The sequence below is a fragment of the Lissotriton helveticus genome, chromosome 1_2, assembly GCF_964261635.1.
Source record: "Lissotriton helveticus chromosome 1_2, aLisHel1.1, whole genome shotgun sequence".
NCBI lineage: Eukaryota > Metazoa > Chordata > Amphibia > Caudata > Salamandridae > Lissotriton > Lissotriton helveticus.
Genome location: NC_136058.1, coordinates 58652939 through 58670897, shown reverse-complemented (window position 1 = coordinate 58670897; position 17959 = coordinate 58652939). Strand labels below are relative to the sequence as shown.

The 17959-nt window shown below is 45.1% G+C and overlaps 1 protein-coding gene across 1 annotated transcript in view; it reads left to right on the top strand.

The window, feature by feature from the left end:
* Nucleotides 1-17959, top strand: part of CTH (cystathionine gamma-lyase) — a 204559-nt gene that overhangs the window by 81198 nt on the left and 105402 nt on the right. The window contains exon 3 of the mRNA XM_078668721.1: nt 10281-10376. Coding sequence (XP_078524847.1) covers nt 10281-10376 — 96 coding nt within the window. The remainder of the gene's footprint in view (nt 1-10280; nt 10377-17959) is intronic.

The following is a 17959-nucleotide window of genomic DNA, read 5'->3' as shown; positions in this document are numbered from 1 at the left end:
CAACCCATGTAATGTCAGAACATAAAGGAAACCGTAATAGATGCTGAACAAGATAAAACATGTGCAAGGAAACTAAAGGTTAACGAGGTCCTGAACATTAAGTGGCAATCTTAGACAAGGGTCAAACCAAGAGAAATTGGCTTTGCGAGGTCAGTTTCAGGTGAAGAGGTCAGTTTCTCTGCAGTTCTTTTAGAGTCGAAAGAACCTAGTTAATGTACACGTGAACTCAGAAGGCCGGGCCACTTGTTCGCCGGGCCTCTTTCACAGGCCTACGTGAGGGCAACACAAAATGGAGTCAGGCTCGAGAATTACAGAACCTCAGCCCCTCCTTTTGCCATTACGTAGGCAATAACCTAAACTCATGTTAATCTGAATCTAGGTCCATATCAATCTTCATTAGGACATCTAAGTGTTGCTGTAGCATCATCCTATTATTCTCTACTTCTGTCGGGACAGGTCTCCTAACGCACATAGTAGCACAAAGACTACAAATGGCGGGACCACACTGGATGCAAAGACAACAAGAGAAAAGGATGGCCAAAACCATACCAAGGAATGTCAAAATCTTCCATCCCCATTTAGACAGCAATTCCCAAAACCATCCCGTCAATGACCAGTCTCCTTTGTCTACATGGATAGACTCAGAGATCTTATGTAACCTAGAGATGGCTTGGTACACTGTAGGAGCATTATCTGGTACGTAAATGCAACAACTAGATCCAATCAATTTGCATACTCCACCTCGATCTGCAAGTATGACGTCTAAAACCATACGATTCTGCAACGTCATAAGGCGGTCCGTTTGAAGCTCAGCTGTAACATTACTAAGAGCACCTGCTGTCTCGTTAATAGTAGCTTCAACAACGCGGACAAGCTGTCGAATATGCCTACTATTGATCATAGGACCCCAAAAGGGCAGGAAACCCTTGAAGAAATCTCCTGCTTCTTGTCCTGCAGTATCTTCCTTATCGAAGACCCCTCTACCATATCTCGTTCTATGATAGTCCGGAGCCGTAGTATATGTAGGGGGAAGCAAAAACGCCACATAACATGTACCTGAAAAATCAGGTGGCAACCATGTATAAGCTCTGTCGTGACAAACAAAATATGTGCCTTTAGCTGGTACGAACGGTGGAGAAGTCTGGGACGAATAGACATAGGTGTGAACACACACACTCTTACCTAGCTGAGCTTTCGGATTTTGACCAGTGCCTTGCAAACAAAAATAACCTTGATGGGGCACAATCCAAATCTGGGGAGACCTTTTTTGTCTCTCCTTCTCAGTCAAGTTGGTACTTTATCCGGTCAAATTCCAACCAACATAAGCCTGCATCTCATCCTTGGGGATTGCATTATATGCATCAATATCTCGGATCATATCTACTATTCCCTTTATCAAGGCACTATTGCTGGAGTTATCCTTAAGGGAACGTGAAGGGCGTATCTCATTTGCATAGATAAACATAGTCTGTAAAGCCCACACAGACCCATTAAAAGAAAAAGGCAAAACCAAATAGGGCATACCCTTATTGGTCGTATGCGGCATAAGACCACAAACCCAACAGTTAGTGGTATTCACTACTAACTGATGCTGATGCAACAACTGTATGAACGAGTTGTTGACAAATTCTGACCTCCTTGTCTGTTCATGTTCAGGCAACGTATAGAACTGATGCAAAGAAACAGTAGTGTAAGAAAGCATAGGTTGGGAAGCGGGTGCAAACGTCTGTTGTGTAGCATAGACAATCCATCCCACATAAGCTATCGTAATACTTAAAAACATTAAAAAACATGATATTATAAAACATTTGCTACGCATCAATGTACAGAATTTCATTTTAAGGTCTATTTTCTCAACATCTCTCTCAGGTACAAAAGACTCCATCCTCTAACGTGCTGCTCGCGGCAATTTTCCTTCTTCATTCAAGTGTGCGTCCAGGCGTCCTAGACAACCTAGAACCACAGACCTTTCATCAATTCGCGGTTCACCCCTTAAGTCTTATACCACGACCCTGCAGCTGAACCCGGATGGTGGTTCGAAAAAGCAAAAATAAAAATAGTCTCTTGTCTGAGAGAGCACAATACACAAAAAAATATTACTTTATTTGTCCTTTTTTAGACCTCTGCCTTAAACTATAATGTTCTTTATTCGGCACAGTTTGATCCTGAAAAAGAATCTCCGGATGCGTAGTGTCCAGTCCCAAATGCGGTGGCACAGCTTCTTGCAAAATGTCATCATCCGCACGTTCCGACTGAGTCCATTTCAAACGAGCATCACTAAAAGGCACAAATCTCGGGACATTTTCAGTCTCAGAATCGGCAACACCTTCCCGGACCCACTGATCATACGGTAAGGGCAGAGGTATCCTTTTCGTGTGGGTGGCATGCACCCAACTCTTTTTCCCGAAGACTTTCACAGCGGTCCTCGTTGCTAGCAGCACTTCATAAGGACCAGTCCACCTCGGCTGTAGGTTCTTGGACCTCTGGAAGTTCCTGATCAGAATCCAGTCGCCGGGTTGGATCGCATGTCCAGCTTCAACAGAAGCTGAAGGTAAGGTATCATGAACCTGTTGGTGAAGAACACGCAATTTAGCAGTCAAATCATGTAAATAGTCAACCAACATAGGGTACTCAATATCGCTGTATTCTCTTGGCCTCAACACACCCCAAACATTCGCCGGGCGTCCAAAAACAATCTTGTATGGGCTAAGTCCCACGCGAGAATGTATTGTCGTTCTTGTGGACAAAAATGCCAATGGTAGAGCATCGGGCCATGTGAGACCAGAGCTCGCTTGCACCTTGGCCAACTTCAGCTTTAACGTGCCGTTATAGAACTCGACCAGGCCTGCTGACTTGGGGTGATTCGCTGCGTGGAACTTCTGTCTAATTCCCAAACCCGCACACACTTTCTGCATAATCTGACCCACGAATTCACTTCCGTTATCACTCCAGACCATCCTCGGCAATCCATACCTCGGGAAAAACTCTTTGAGCAAAACCTTGGCTGTAGACAAGGCAGTATTATCCTTCAGGGGGTAGGCCTCTATCCATCTGGAAAAGGCACAAACAACCACAAGGACATACTTCAAATTATTGCATCTTTCCATATGAATATAGTCTATCTGCAACACCTTGAACGGATAAGTTGGAGGAGCAAAATGACCAGCTGGAGTTGGGGTTCCCTTGCCAGGATTATGCATCAAGCAAATCATGCAGTGTTTAACCAAATTCTCAGCACATTTGGGAATTCCACTATTCTGCCATACCGGAGCCAACAACTTGCATATCCCTTTTGAGCTGATGTGAGCCATCCCATGAGCCATAGTAACCACTCGAAGCACATACGCATCTGGCAACAACCATCGCCGATGCTCTGACAACTCAACCCAACAGCCTGTCGAATCCAACATTCCCGTACTCTCTCTCCACGTACTCAATTCTTTCTCAGTAGCTTCTGCCTGAATCATCTTCACACTTTCTATTGTATCTTCACACATTCCTCTTTCCACAACCCATCTTGCAGGACCTGCAACATACATTCGACTCGTCAAATCTCTCGCTGTTTCTCTCGCTACTTCATCCGCAAACGCATTCCCTCGACCCACATCATCTATAACCTTTTTATGCGCACTACACTTTACATTGGCGATTTGTGTTGGAAAAGTAAGCGATTCAAGAAGCTCACTCACTAATTGGCCATGCTGGATTTTCGTACCATGAGAAGTAAGAAATCCTCTTTCTTTCCACAATCGTCCAAATCGTCCAAAGCTATGAGCAACGCCAAATGCATACTGGCTATCAGTAAAAACATTCACTCTCTTTCCTTTTGACAACACACACGCTCTAGTCAAGGCTATCAATTCAGCTGCCTGAGCTGAATTCGGTGCCATACGCGCTGTTTCAACAATCGTGTGCAAAGTTGTGACAGCATATGCTGCAGTTGTCTCTCCATTCGGAAGCTTAAAGCATGAACCATCTACCCATAGGGTACCATCAGGGTTTGAAAGAGGAGTATCTTTCAAATCAATTCTACCCTTTGTTTCCTCCTCTGTCCTAAGAACACAATCATGCTATTCTTGATCATCTGTCTCTACACAAATCGGCAACAATGTAGCTGGATTCAATGTGTTGTATCTCTTAATGTGCACATGACTAGCAAAAAGCGTCAACTCGTAACCTGACAGACGTGCACTAGTAAGGTGCTGAGTCTTCGTCCTGTTTAATAAGGTATCCACTGCATGTGGGACCATCACAATCAATGTATTATCCAATACCAAACCAGCAGACTGTCGTAGAGAAACAGCTGCTGCTGCCATAGCTCTTAGGCAACCTGGCAACGCCCTAGCTACCGGATCTAAAGTAGCCGAAAAATACGCACATGGGCGCTGCTTGTCTCCAAACTGTTGTGTCAACACTGACAACGCACAACCTTCTCTCTCGTGCACATAAAGTGTAAAAGGTTTACTATAGTCAGGGGTACCCAACACCGGAGCAGAACACAATGCATCACGCAATTCAGAAAAACTCTTCTGACATTCATCAGACCAAGGAAGAGGGTGTGGTGTATCCTTGAGAGTAAGTGCCAACAAAGGTTTCGCTAGCAAAGAAAAGTTCGGGATCCACTGCCGACAATACGAGGTGATACCCAAGAAAGCACGCACTTATCTCTGTGTGGATGGTACAGTCATTTGGGCAATCGCTTCAATACGCTCTGGGGTCAATCGTCTTCCCTCCTTCGATAAGAGACGACCCAAGTAGGTCACTTCTTGTTGACAATACTGCAACTTGGAAGGGGAAACTTTATGATGAAGGTCAGACAAATGTCATAGCAAAGAAAGGTAACCTCTTTACAAATCTCCTCATTATCAGCAGCCACTAGCAGATCATCAACATACTGGATAAGAGTAACACCAGAAGGCAACACAAGAGTATCGAGTTGAGTTTTCAAAGCCTGACTATAAATGGAGGGACTCTCACAATAACCTTGAGGAGCTCGCTTAAACCGGAAGCTGCGGCCTCCTAAAGAGAAGCCGAAAATATCCCTACTTTCCTCAGCGATCGGAATACTGAAGAAAGCATTCTTCAGATCAATCACAGAAAACCAAGCAGCTGAGGCAGGGACCATAGTCAATAAAGCAGTAATGTCCGGAACAACAGGAAACTGTGGCACAACAATCTTATTGACCTCTCGAAGGTCGATCACAAATCGATACACAGGTGGCTGAGAAGAGTCAGTACGCTTAAGAATAGGCAGAACAGGACTGTTACACACATTACCTCTCGTTTCTTCAACCACACCTTTCTCAACCAAATCATAAATAATCGCTAAAAGAGCTCTCTCACCATCACTGGAAATTTTGTACTGAGGAATGCGTGGCAATTTAGCATTTGATTTAAGCGTAACAACGTAGGGTGGAATCTGCAAAAGACCAACATCATTAGGACCCGTAGCCCAAAGTGTATCAGGGAGAGAAAGCAATTCCAGCGGCAGGCAATCCTTAGACAAATACATCGGGGAGATCACTTTTTTACCCAAGGTAAGATGTACTCCCAACGGAGAACAATATAATGTCGCATGCAATCTTTTCAGCAAGTCCAAACCCAACAAATTCTCACCACAACCAGTCGTTAGAATAAGGGGAGCCTCCAATTCAGAAGGACCAATAGAAAGGGGCAAAGGACTCGAAACCGGGTTGCTAACTGGGGCGCCAGAAAATCCTACCGACACATTCGTCAAGCCAGACAAAGGTGCGCCAGGGAGTTTAGAGTGCATGATAGAACTCTTTGTTGCACCAGTATCCAAAAGAAAAGGTTCTGCCACACCTGATGTAATCACTTCAACATAAGGCCCACTCTGGTCTACTGGAACGGACACTACTCCCTCTCTTTGTTCATGGCTGTCCTAGCTATCATTAAAACCAGCACTCTCGCTTTCAACATAATAATCATCAACGTAGTACTGAGCAGACTGGACGTTCGGAACATTCTGTCGGTCAAAATAATTTGCAGAATTCTGGGGGTGAAAGGAACGTTCATTCTGAGGAAACGTACCACGCCCCCTACCCCTAGGTACTTGTTGGTAACCACCACGACCTCTCAGACCAGACATACCATTCACACGTTGTAGCAAGACCTGACAACTACTCTTGAAATGACCTTCCTCTTTACAATAAGCGCACTGATTAGGGCCTAGCGGAAATCACGGAACAAAAGACTCAGGCGTCTGCAATGGTTTCTGAAACTGTGGGGGTTGCTGAAACTGACGCTGATTAGGGCGAGGCGGATAAGCCTGTTGCAAAAGAACTTTCGTTTTTAATTCTCTAGTCTTCTTCTCTACTTTATCCTTCTCATCTATGTCTCTATTCTCATAGTATTGTGCAGTAGCCAATATCTGGGCCGAAGAAGAAACTGCCCATGAACTCTCAGAGTCCTTTAACTTATTACAAAGTTCGGGGAGTAAATTAAAAACAAATGTATCTACGAACAACCTCTGACTATCTTCTGTACTCATGTCCTGACCACTATGATCAATGAATGTTTCTTCAAACCTAGTGAAGAAATCGAACACATTCTCATCTTTCTTTTGTTTGCATGCTGCTAACTTGTCCCAATTCACTCACAAAGGAGGCATCAAAGTTTTCATTAAATTAACAATCCTACCAGGTAGTTCTGCAACTAAAGGCTCAGGTTTAGCACCTCCTACCTGTCTACCATCTGCAGCAGTGATATTAACCCATGTTTCTCCTAACTTTTGCACATGATCCTCGTGACGGATCTTCGCCCCCAAAGGTTGAGGAACTACATTACCCATCAACATATCGATGTCCGCTAAATTCATAACACACGCATCAACTGTCTGAGACAACTCCTTGTATTAACCAGCAGGATTTTTACGGGGGTCAGGCAATGTCTGCTTAAGTGCCAAAACCTCTGCTCTCTTCCAAGGGACATGTACCCACACTCGCTGAAAATGTGCTGGTGCAGCCGCAATACCATGAGCGGCATCAGCCAAAACTTCTTTTCTCCATACAGGGGGAACCTCTCTCATAGGATACTGCTTCACTTTTCTCCTAACAGAAGGGTCAGGTTCAAACAATGACTGAGGTGGAAGTCTAGACCTGAAAGTAAGTATTGTCTCTACCGCTACCTCAACATATGAACCCACTATCGTTCCCTTAGCAAATTTGGACTGAAAATTAATCAAGTCCAACGGAATTGGACCCAACTCATTATCTTCCCACTCCTGACGAAGAAAGGTACATATGACATCAAAAACATACCTTTGACTTGGTGCTTCCCACTGTAGAAAAACATCCATAACCACTTGTAAACCGTACCTAGAAGCATTCGAAACCCATCTACGAGCAAGGAGATCTAACACTGCCCGCTCTTCGGGACCAGGAAGCTGACTACGTCTCTGCTTACGTTCAGAAACAGGGGTCAGTGACCCAAAGAGAGGAGACAAAAGACTAGTGACAGTTTCAGTCATTCTTTGTCGAGCAGAAGGAGAAGAAGCTGACATAAGGACAGGAGACAAAGTAGTCTGAGGATTAGGAGTCATAGGGACAGAAGTAAGGGAAGATGAAGATAAGGCAGTGTAAGTCAAAGGAGTTTGAGGCAAGGCTGGTAACAAAGCTGGCGGCCCTAGAGGGGGCTGCACCGCAGGAGGAAGAACCACTTGTGGAGCAACAAATGGCTGAACAACAGCAGGGGGTGCAACAACTGGAGGTAACGGAGGTGCTGTAGCACTCTGCACATAAGGGGGTGGTAATCTCAGTAGATGCGACATCAAAGGATCCTTTTCAGAGTCTTCAGTCACAGTTGAAAGGGGAGGTGGCAAAGCCGGATAACATTTGTCAATGGCCATGCAATGCTGTCTATCTGACACTTCAATCGCACGATCTTCTTCATCGTCCTTAAACTGCATAGCGGCTTGCATTACTGACATATTCCTTTCTTTCCTATCTGTTTTAGCTTGCTTAATTTCTCGCTGTTTGGCTTCCTCACGCCAAAGGCGGAAAGAGTCAAACATCGCCGGCCGGGCTTTCTTCCTAAATAGCGCAACTTCTAAGTTATCTAAAATCTCTGTTTCAAAACTACCATGTGGGGGCCATCGTAAAACACCGTCCTTCCTAGTGTAGCGGACCCAAACCTCATTATAGGTAATGGGACCCATGCCATGTTTCGAATAAAGCTCATAAGTTGGAGTTCCAACCGGAGGTATGGGACACGAATCCTCCAATCGAGAATCCCTATTAAGACCACAAACAAACCATTTACCAAGTTTACCAAGACCAGGCATCTTGCTCACTAGTCTGGTTTCAAACTTCAAAGGGTATCAAAAAATGATACACTCGTAAATATACGAACCCCTCTGCTTCGACTATTGCAATATTCGAATCAAGACCCAAGAAACAAAACAAAGTCGTGGGAGCGACCCACTTATACTTAACCAAAATATCTGTCACGCCACCAGAAGACCGTCTAACGTCTCTCCTTACAAATCGTCACACGAGGGTCCAAGACAGGGTGACAGTCAGGGCAGCAGTCCTTCGTAGCCGTCGGAAAGGGGAAGCCTCGCAGAAAAGACCTTCGGTCCACTTTTCGACATGCAGGGGTCGATGGAGTGGGGGCCCTCCTCCAGAGTTTCCTCACGGGGCTCCTCACAATCTTCGTGCTTGGACCGGTACCGCTGAAGTTGCCCCACGTTGGCCGCGCCAGTTGAAGAACCGGGTCAGAACCCAGCGGTGCCAGGGACACACCTGAAATCTTCGAGTTCCACCTGTCTTGGTGTACAGAGACACGGAATACTTCTGGGTGGCGTCAGAGACCAAGTTTATTAGCTGCAGCTAGGAACAGAAATCCCAACAGTACATCACAATGTATATTCATAGGAGACTGTTCAAATTACTAAGGCAAGACATCTCCTTTTATACACCATATTCTCATTATAAATGTACACCCACTGCGCAAAATTCTAACCAATAGGGCACATTTTCTAACTGAGTATCGCATTAACAAAAACCAATTTACAGTAACCCAACCCAAAAGTTAATTATTAGGAATGTCCCAAATTCAATCTTTGCAAGCCGGACAAATTTATAATTGAAAATCACAACCCATGTAATGTCAGAACATAAAGGAAACAGTAATAGATGCTGAACAAGATAAAACATGTGCAAGGAAACTAAAGGTTAACGAGGTCCTGAACATTAAGTGGCAATCTTATACAAGGATCAAACCAAGGGAAATTGGCTTTGCGAGGTCAGTTTCAGGTGAAGAGGTCAGTTTCTCTGCAGTTCTTTCAGAGTCGAAAGAAACCTAGTTAATGTACACATGAACTCAGAAGGCCAGGCCACTTGTTCGCCGGGCCTCTTTCACAGGCCTACGTGAGGGCAACACAAAATGGAGTCAGGCTCGAGAATTACAGAACCTCGCAGCCCACAGGGCCAAAAAACCTGCCTTTACAAACTGTCTCCAGTAACCGCCATTGGATCCCACCCTCATAACAGGTCTGTCGGCTAATAAACACCTGACTACTTTGAGTCACAGATAGTCTGTCTAATCTACAGGTAGAAGGTCTTGGAGTGATGCCACAGGCACTAATTACTGGAAAACGTGCCCCAGGCCTGTCGTGCAGTTTTCAAAGCGAAGAGTGATATTGTTTTCTAACTCTTTCATTATATTGATGCCATACCAGGTCGTCTCTTGTTAGGGAATAATAATTTAGCAATAATGTTCATAACCCATTAATGCATACAAGACATTTGTTAGACCCAATGAAAATCGGTTACTTCAAATTAATCAACATATACTTGACAATTGTTTTTCTGTGAGTGGTGTATACATGAGAAAACGGTTCAGGATTTGAAATGGAGCTAACAGAAATTAGAGTCCAGTGATCTTCAAACAATCTGGCCAGAGTCGCCTAATAATAAACAGTTTATATATTTTTATGCAGTTTTCTATAACACTAACGCGACCTGAAGATATTGAAGCGCTTTACATGAGCACCGCTTACAATATACAAGGACACATTCATTTTTTTAGTCGCGCGGGCAGTGATTTGCGAAGATTCACATGATGTTGCAAAGACTTGAACCTGGTTCCCCAGTTTCAAAGTCAGCAGTTCTGGCTGTTAGGACATAAAACAGGTGTTATGTGTTATTGATTGTAAATGAAACCATGGTTTTCTGGTTTAGAAGTCCAAAACTCCCGAAAGTATTTTTTCATTTATCATTGACTAGTTTCTAATCTGTTCTTTTTTTCTTTCTTTCTAGGTTTAGCGTATGCGTCGGGTCTAGCTGCAACGCTGAATATTGCTCATTTGTTAAAGGCAGGTGATGAGATCATATGCACAACCGATGTGTATGGTGGTAAGTGGAATGCTCCTTTAAGAATAATTTGCATAATTTAATTGTCTGCTCTATTGGTCAAACCTAGAATCCATATGGTAGTTTCACTAAAAGATGTAAGTGTACAGTCATGTTGTTAAGATGCTTGCCATGATCTAACAGTGATTTAATGCCAAGTGCTTGCATCAGAGTCACATGTTTACAAGAATGTTCCAGTGTTTGATAATGAATGTATTAATTGTGTGTGCTTGCCTTGGGCAAGGTATCTTTTTTCGGTTGTATTTTTGATGCAAATTTGAAGAGCTTTGCTGTATGAATGACACCCTATTCATGTCTACTGCTTTACCTGGGTCTCATTGTAATAACCTCTTGCTGAGCGTTAAAAATGCATTTCTTGTTGCCATGTAGGTCTGTTCATCAGATACCTTCCATTTGATCCGAAGTAATTGGCTGAATGGAAGATTTTCAGTTAGAGGTTTTGGGCAGGTACTTTGAAGTGGATAAGTCTGAATATGTGGTAAACTTAGCTATGGCTACCGTAATTCTATATCCGGTAACTCATTGCTGTAAGGTAGCAACGGCTTATAAAAAAAACCTGGTTACTCACTATTGCTAAGTCATAATGGCCTTCCGGGTGAGGTTAACTCTGCTCTCTGAAAGCCTGTCAGTGCAGCTTTGTTTGTCTGCTTTAAATCAAAGCATAAAGCACTGATGCAGGAGGGGTAAGGAAAGCAAGGAAGGTGATGGGGGGCTGGTTGAGTATGGAAGGTAAGGTATTTATTTTTCACATTTGTTTCAGGGGGAGAGGCCATGTTACATATGGTTCTTCTTGTACTCCTCTGGTTTTGCATAGCGGTTGAAAGCAGGGGCATATGATTTTGAAGGCCATAGGCAGCATACAGTTATAGATGAGTAAAATGTGAATTACAAGGATGTTTTCACCTCTGAGTGACATCCTAGACAAACCGAGCTTCACTATATCTACAGATTGACATCAGATGAATGAGAGACTGGGTGGATTTACCAGGATCTCAACTTTAAACCTGCAGGTTGTACACTCCTCTGCAGAGGAAGCACTGGTCCAATGAGTACCTTATCAGCCCACAATCTATTGTCTTTATAACATGAAGTTATGCACACATCCCACCTCTCAAATCAATCTCTTTGTACATGACCATCTTTATTCACAACAACAAAAGCACTGTTTTGAGAGAGATTTAAAAGAAGGCAATATGAAACCCTAAGAAAATTCATATTTTATATACAACAGCTTTTTCTGAAGAAATAGTGGGGGTCCTGAATATTTAGTGATAATATTGTTATACCTTAATATCACAGGCAAAATATCAAGGACAAAAATATCCACAGGTAGGTATATATTTTGTATACCGAACACATTTATGTTCCTTGATGATATATAATTTCATCAGAATAAGTGCATACAGGGAAATATAGCTTTGCTTTACTATCCATAACCCCACATATACGTCTCGTGATGATATATATCATTAAGGAACGTAGATGAGAGGTTATGGGCAGTAAAGCTATATTTCCCTGTATTCACTTATTGTTCAATATTTTGGTTGTGCATATTTTGTCTATGATATTAAGGTACCAGGGTATTCCCTACTTGATTGTCCAGACTACAACCTGAAGAAATGTGTTAAAGTTGCCTGGGAAATCCATGCCCTAGTCCAAGAATTCTTCAATTGATATTTGATTTGGAAGTGGAATGGGGTTATCTAATCTTAAAAAAGAAGTGTTGAGTATATAGAAACTTAACATGAATAATTTTTAACACTATTCCTAGGTTTTATTGAACCTCACGAACTAATAGTCAGAATCAATAATGTGACAACTGTAATCCGGAATATATTTGGTTGAAATGATTTGGTCTGTATTTGCATCGTAAAAGGAAGCTCTATAATCAAGTACTGATTTCTGGCAAGAGAGATCTTGATTTGGTGGTTACTCTTTCGACCAGGTACTTGAATGCACCTTTAAGGGTAGGCAGGTTGACTGGCCTCCTTGTAAAAGGCATTTTAGATCTTAACTCCTTCGGAGCTTATAACGAGCTGAGCTCGTCATAACTGCCGCGGAACGCCCACGTGGGGCTAATTACCCTCCTGTGCGGACGTTCCACTGGAGTGGGTGGAGTCATGATCAGCTCAGTTCGTCATGAGCTCGGCTCAGCTGTGCAGCATGATGAGCTGGGCTCCCCCCGCACCGCAAGGGAATTAGCCCCGCAGCGAAGGAGCTAAACTAGTTTTTATGAGAATATTATAAGGTAAATGATCTGTTTCTGCATTATTTAGAAGCTGATATTGTTATGTTTCTGCCCCACTCCAGGCTCAACTCTATTCCTATCTATTCATCCTTCCCATGGATTAAAACTAAACCTCCCTGTCTTACCTCAGCATTACAAAGACCTCTTTTATTGCTTTTTTTTTTAAATATTGCAAAGATTACCAATATGTTTCTGAAAACTTAAAAATAAGCAGTTCTTAATTTTCTCTGTGGTGTTTTCAGTGCTGCAAGTATTGTAGTTGTCTTAACGTCACTATTCTTACATGGTATGTGTTCCACATCTGAAAGTTGCAGGTGTTAATAAGACCCCAATTCAAGTCACCTTCTGACCACAGCCCAGTCAAACACTTTGGGGCCGATTCCGATCTGGGTCTGAAAGCTCTCCGACCAAGCAGGAATCAGAGTGTTTTCCAACCGAGCCGGACTCCTGCAGTCCTACCAAGCGAGTATGATGTGGCCGCATACTGCCAGACTCGATTCGGTCGGACTCCCATAAAAGTCAATGGGAGCTGGTCCTACGAAGCGTACATGGGCTCCCATTGACTGAATGAGTATGTCGTGCACAAGGGAGCCCCCTACAGTGGGTACGTGTCGGGCCCATCCGCACCATACATGCTTGTGTTGAGGAGACCCTTGGGTCTACCCCTGTGTCTGAGTTGTAAGGCTGCGGGTGATGGGGGGGAGGGGGTCCAACGCGGACCCCTAAAGGCAGCTACCCAGACATTTTGCGATCCGGAAATTCAGCTCGATCCGGCTGTACGAGGTATGCATCTGACTGGCTCGGTCAGAAATCACCTCCATTGCACGGCACAGTTTTATTACGGACGAGGTGAACGGAGCGGTTCGGACCCGGAAACAATGCAGTCGGTGACTTTGCGTTTTCCACATCGTAATTGCTTACTCATACAGCTGTACGAGTCGGGCAGAGAACGCGCGCACGGCTCGTACTTTTTCCAGCCAGATCGTGTTCGGAGCCCTTCCGAGCGAGATCAGGATCGGCTCCTTAGTAGTGACAGAGCTTACTGCTCCATCCACTCATTTACAAGTGCCACTTCAGACCTGGAGTTGTCCTATTAGCCATCAAACACATTCATGTGACCCGCTTGTTTTTTAAAACTTCCCTCACACTATGTCTTCTCTCCCTATCCTTTTGAAAATTATTGCAGTGACATCACAGCTATCCGCTTTCTTTGGAGCTATGCTGGTTCTTTAATGAAGCTTGTGTTTTCCTCATGTTTGCAGTAAGGGATCCCTCCTTGTGGATCTTACTGTATTCCCACTGTGAGGTTTGGATGTTGTAGTATCACTGCTTAGATTACTTCGGATATGTGGATATGTGGAAGTTTTTGCTGTCACTAGGGTGTAAGGACACGTTGAAAAAGCTGGAACCGGCAGGGCAGATGCCCACAGCAGCTCCTTTGTTCTCTCCTGGACGCTTTGGGAGGGAGGACTCGAGTCTTAAAGAAATTGTAAGTAAAGTTGCCCCAGTATTGGAACTTTCATAGATTTCCATGCTTTGTATCATTCCCCGTCGTCAGAATGGGAGCCTCGGTAGTATAAAAAACCATAGAAACAAAAGAGACAAATAGGCCTAGGCCTCATCTCATTTTGTATCCTATCACCCTCTTTTTGTAAAAGAGACCAAACTTTTGCCAGGACCAATCAGAGCAGCCTCACCCCATAGAACCATCCTGAGAGAGCTCGGAGCCTCAGATTTTTCTACCGCACTTTGTGCTAGGGAGTCTCCACTGAGCTCTGCTCAGTTTTCTCAACTTTTCTGATTATTTCTTCTAGTTTCCTGCTAAAATTCGACATGTCTGACAAGGAGAAGAAGGCCTTATTCAAGGCCTGTGCCTCTTGTGGGAAAAAACGACTTTTTGTGGAAGATAAGCATGACAATTGTATTTATTGCTTATATCCTGACCACAAGGCCACAGATTGCAAGATTTGTAGAACCTTCTCTAACAAGACTCTTCGTGACAGAGAAGGCCGGCTGTTGACCTGGCTTCAGAAGATGAAGACTCGGAAAGAGGTGCTCTCATCGGATTAGGAGGATTCCATATCTTTTGCTTCCTCTCACAGATCAAGGAAGAGGGGTAGGTCTCCCCCTGGTTCTTCTACATCTGAGCCCCCTCTACAGGCCCCTCATAAGATCTCTGACAGGTCTGAGAGGGCTGGTCCCCATCAATCTCCTCACGGAAGTGAAAAGGAGAGGCAGGGACAGGCTGCTGGAGTGGTTACAGCCTTAAAGGACAAAAAGGAGGTTGTTCTCCCTTCTCCTCTGTCCAAAAAGAGCAAAAACAGTGACAAACACTCTTCTGTCACTCCAGGATCTGTGCCGGAGAAAAAAACAGCGTCCGTCGATGACGAAAACACCAGGTACGTTGACGACGGTTACATCTGCTAAAGTTCCCGCTGTTTCTTCGGCTCTGTCGACGGGCTCGTCGGCGGTAGCGATATCCACGTCGACGACTTCATCAACATTCAAGGTTCCGAGTTCGTCGACGCTGACGTCTTCCACGTCGACGACGGCAAGCAAGGTGCTGTCGACGGCCTCGTCGACGACGAAAACTATGTCGACGACGACGACAACTTCAACGTCGACGATGATGTTGATGACGACGAGTTCGTCTACGAAACCGTCGACGATTGTTCCGTCGACGACCAAAATTGTGTCAAAAACAGCGGTACCGTCGACGATTCCATCGGCAACACCGTCAACGACTGCTGCACCGTCGACGACGGCACCGTCGACGAGACCGTCGACGGGTCAGAAAATACATTTTCCAATTCAGAAGATGAAAATTACTCCGGAGATGACGTCTCCGCGATGAGTTTCTTCACATCCACCAACAATGCTTCTGGATGATGAATCTGAGGAGGATGAAGATGAGGATGATGACAATTATGGTGCTGCCTATAGTCCCTCTGACTTAAATGTAAAGATGCAAGAGACGGACACGAAGGAGTATTACGAACATGCAGGTGGCCAACAGTTGCATCCATATGTTCCGGAAGAGCGGTGCCCTCCTGGTTTGGGACAGGGCATGGTGGCCATGCCCTCCTCGCTCATTTCTGATCTACAAATGATGCTACAGGATTATCGAAAAAGGTTTCCTTCTAAACCTTCAGTACAGTCTGCACCACCTCCACCTCAGATGCAGTCGCAAGTGCAGCCGGCTATTGTTCTCCCTCCGTTACCAGTGGTGCCCCTCTCGCCACCACCAGTGATACCGATGGTCCGGGTCCGGACTCCGGATCCCGAACCTGTTCATGCTGTCCAGCAGGATACCTCTTCGGATGAGGAGGTTGTACAGGTGGATCCCTTGATTGATCCACTGCAAGACCCAGACCTGGATCAAGGTGACAGTGGGCTACAAGATCCGGACGCCGCTGGTCGTGATGCGTCTATCTCCCCTCCAGTGGATATAGGGGGTTTTCATAACCTGATGTTATGTTATGTTATGTTATGTTATTTGTGATTTTTATAGCGCACGGCTACTCAGTGAGTGTCCCGGCGCTTTATTGACATCCTAAAAGCAAACATAACACATAAAGAATAAAGAGGGAAGCACAAAAAGAATTTTAATTGCTGGAAAGGGCAGCGAAGAGGTTTGGACTGCCGATTACGAGGGAGGAATCGGAATGTTTCCTTTATGACTTCAAGGAACAATACAGGAGATCTGTCAAATCCATTCCTATCATTGAGCATGTATGGGAGGAAGGTATGAAAATTATGCAAAATCCGGCCACAGTTATTCCGGCTCTCCCCAGACTGGAAAAGAAGTATAAGGCTCCAGAAGGCAGTCCAGCTTGTCTTCTTGGCCAGCCAAAGCCGGATTCAGTGATTTCTCAGGCTGCCCAAAGCAAGTCCAAGAACCAGCCCACACCTTTGACCACGCCTCCGGACAAGGACGGTAGACGTCTGGATAATGTTGGAAAGAGGTTTTCATCCATGGCCAGCTTACTTGTTAGAGCGGCAAATGCTCTTGCCATCCTTGGCAGATGCGACCGCCAGATGTGGTGCGACATGGAACCCTTCGTGGAACAACTACCAGACTCCGCAAAGGAGGAGGCCAAGAGAGTGCTGATGGAAGGGGAGAAGTCTTCCGCAGAGGTTATCGACTGTGCGATGGACATTGCTTCCACGGCGTTTCGAGCCTTAGCAGGTTCAGCAGTGCTACGTCGCCAGGGCTGGTTAAGAGCCACCTGGTTTCGTCAGGAGGTCCAAAATAGGATCCTGGATCTCCCATTTGATGGAGACATGCTGTTTGGTAAGCATGTGGATGATGCCCTGCAGAATATAAAGAAGGACACGGACACAGCGAAGTCCTTGGGGTCACTCAACTACCGTAAAGTCCCCTTTAAGGGCGCACGTGGTAGAGGATTTTCATTGTATAGAGGAAACCAGCAGAGATATTCCTCTCAGCCTTCACAGTCTTATAAATCCAGTACTCAAATCAGCGCCAGGGGCAATCGGTGTCTTTCTCTCGCCATCCTCCGCGAGGCCGTCAGAACCGTCAAGGACGTGACAACACCAAGCGACAATAGCGGCCTCCTGGCTCTTCCTACTGTTCCCCCCCTCCCAGCATCAGTGGGGGGCAGGATATCCCTTTGTCTGCACAGCTGGAAATCCATAACATCGGACCAGTGGGTCCTCAATATTGTAGAGAGTGGCCATACGTTGGAATTCCAAGATCTTCCTCCAACAAGAGCTCCGGGCGCCATCCGCACAGGACATCTGGGACTACTCCATCTCGAAGCCCATCAATTGTTCCTCAAAGGAGCGATAGAACCGGTACCTCTCTCTCAGAGGGGCAGAGGTTTTTATTCCAGGTTCTTCCTCGTGCGGAAGACGGCAGAGACTTGGCGTCCCATTCTGGACCTCCGGGAGCTCAACACCTATCTCGTCAAGCTCTCTTTCAGGATGGTCACTCTCCAGGAAATTCTTCCTCTCTTGAATCCAGGCGACCATTTGGCGTCCCTGGATTTGGAAGATGCGTATTTCCATATTCCTATACACCCAGCTCACAGACAATATCTGCGCTTCACAGTGGGCAAGAGCCATTTCCAATTCAAGGTTCTTCCGTTTGGCCTTCGGTCGGCTCCAAGAGTGTTCACCAAGGTGTTGGCACCAGTAGCGGCTTTTCTTCTAAAACAAAGCCTGGAAGTCTTCCCTTACTTGGACGACTGGCTCGTCAAGGCTCCATCGTTCGAGGAAACTTCTCAAGCTGTTTCAACTTGCAACCACTTGTTCCGTCACCTGGGCCTTCAGCTAAAGGAACGCAAGTCAGTCC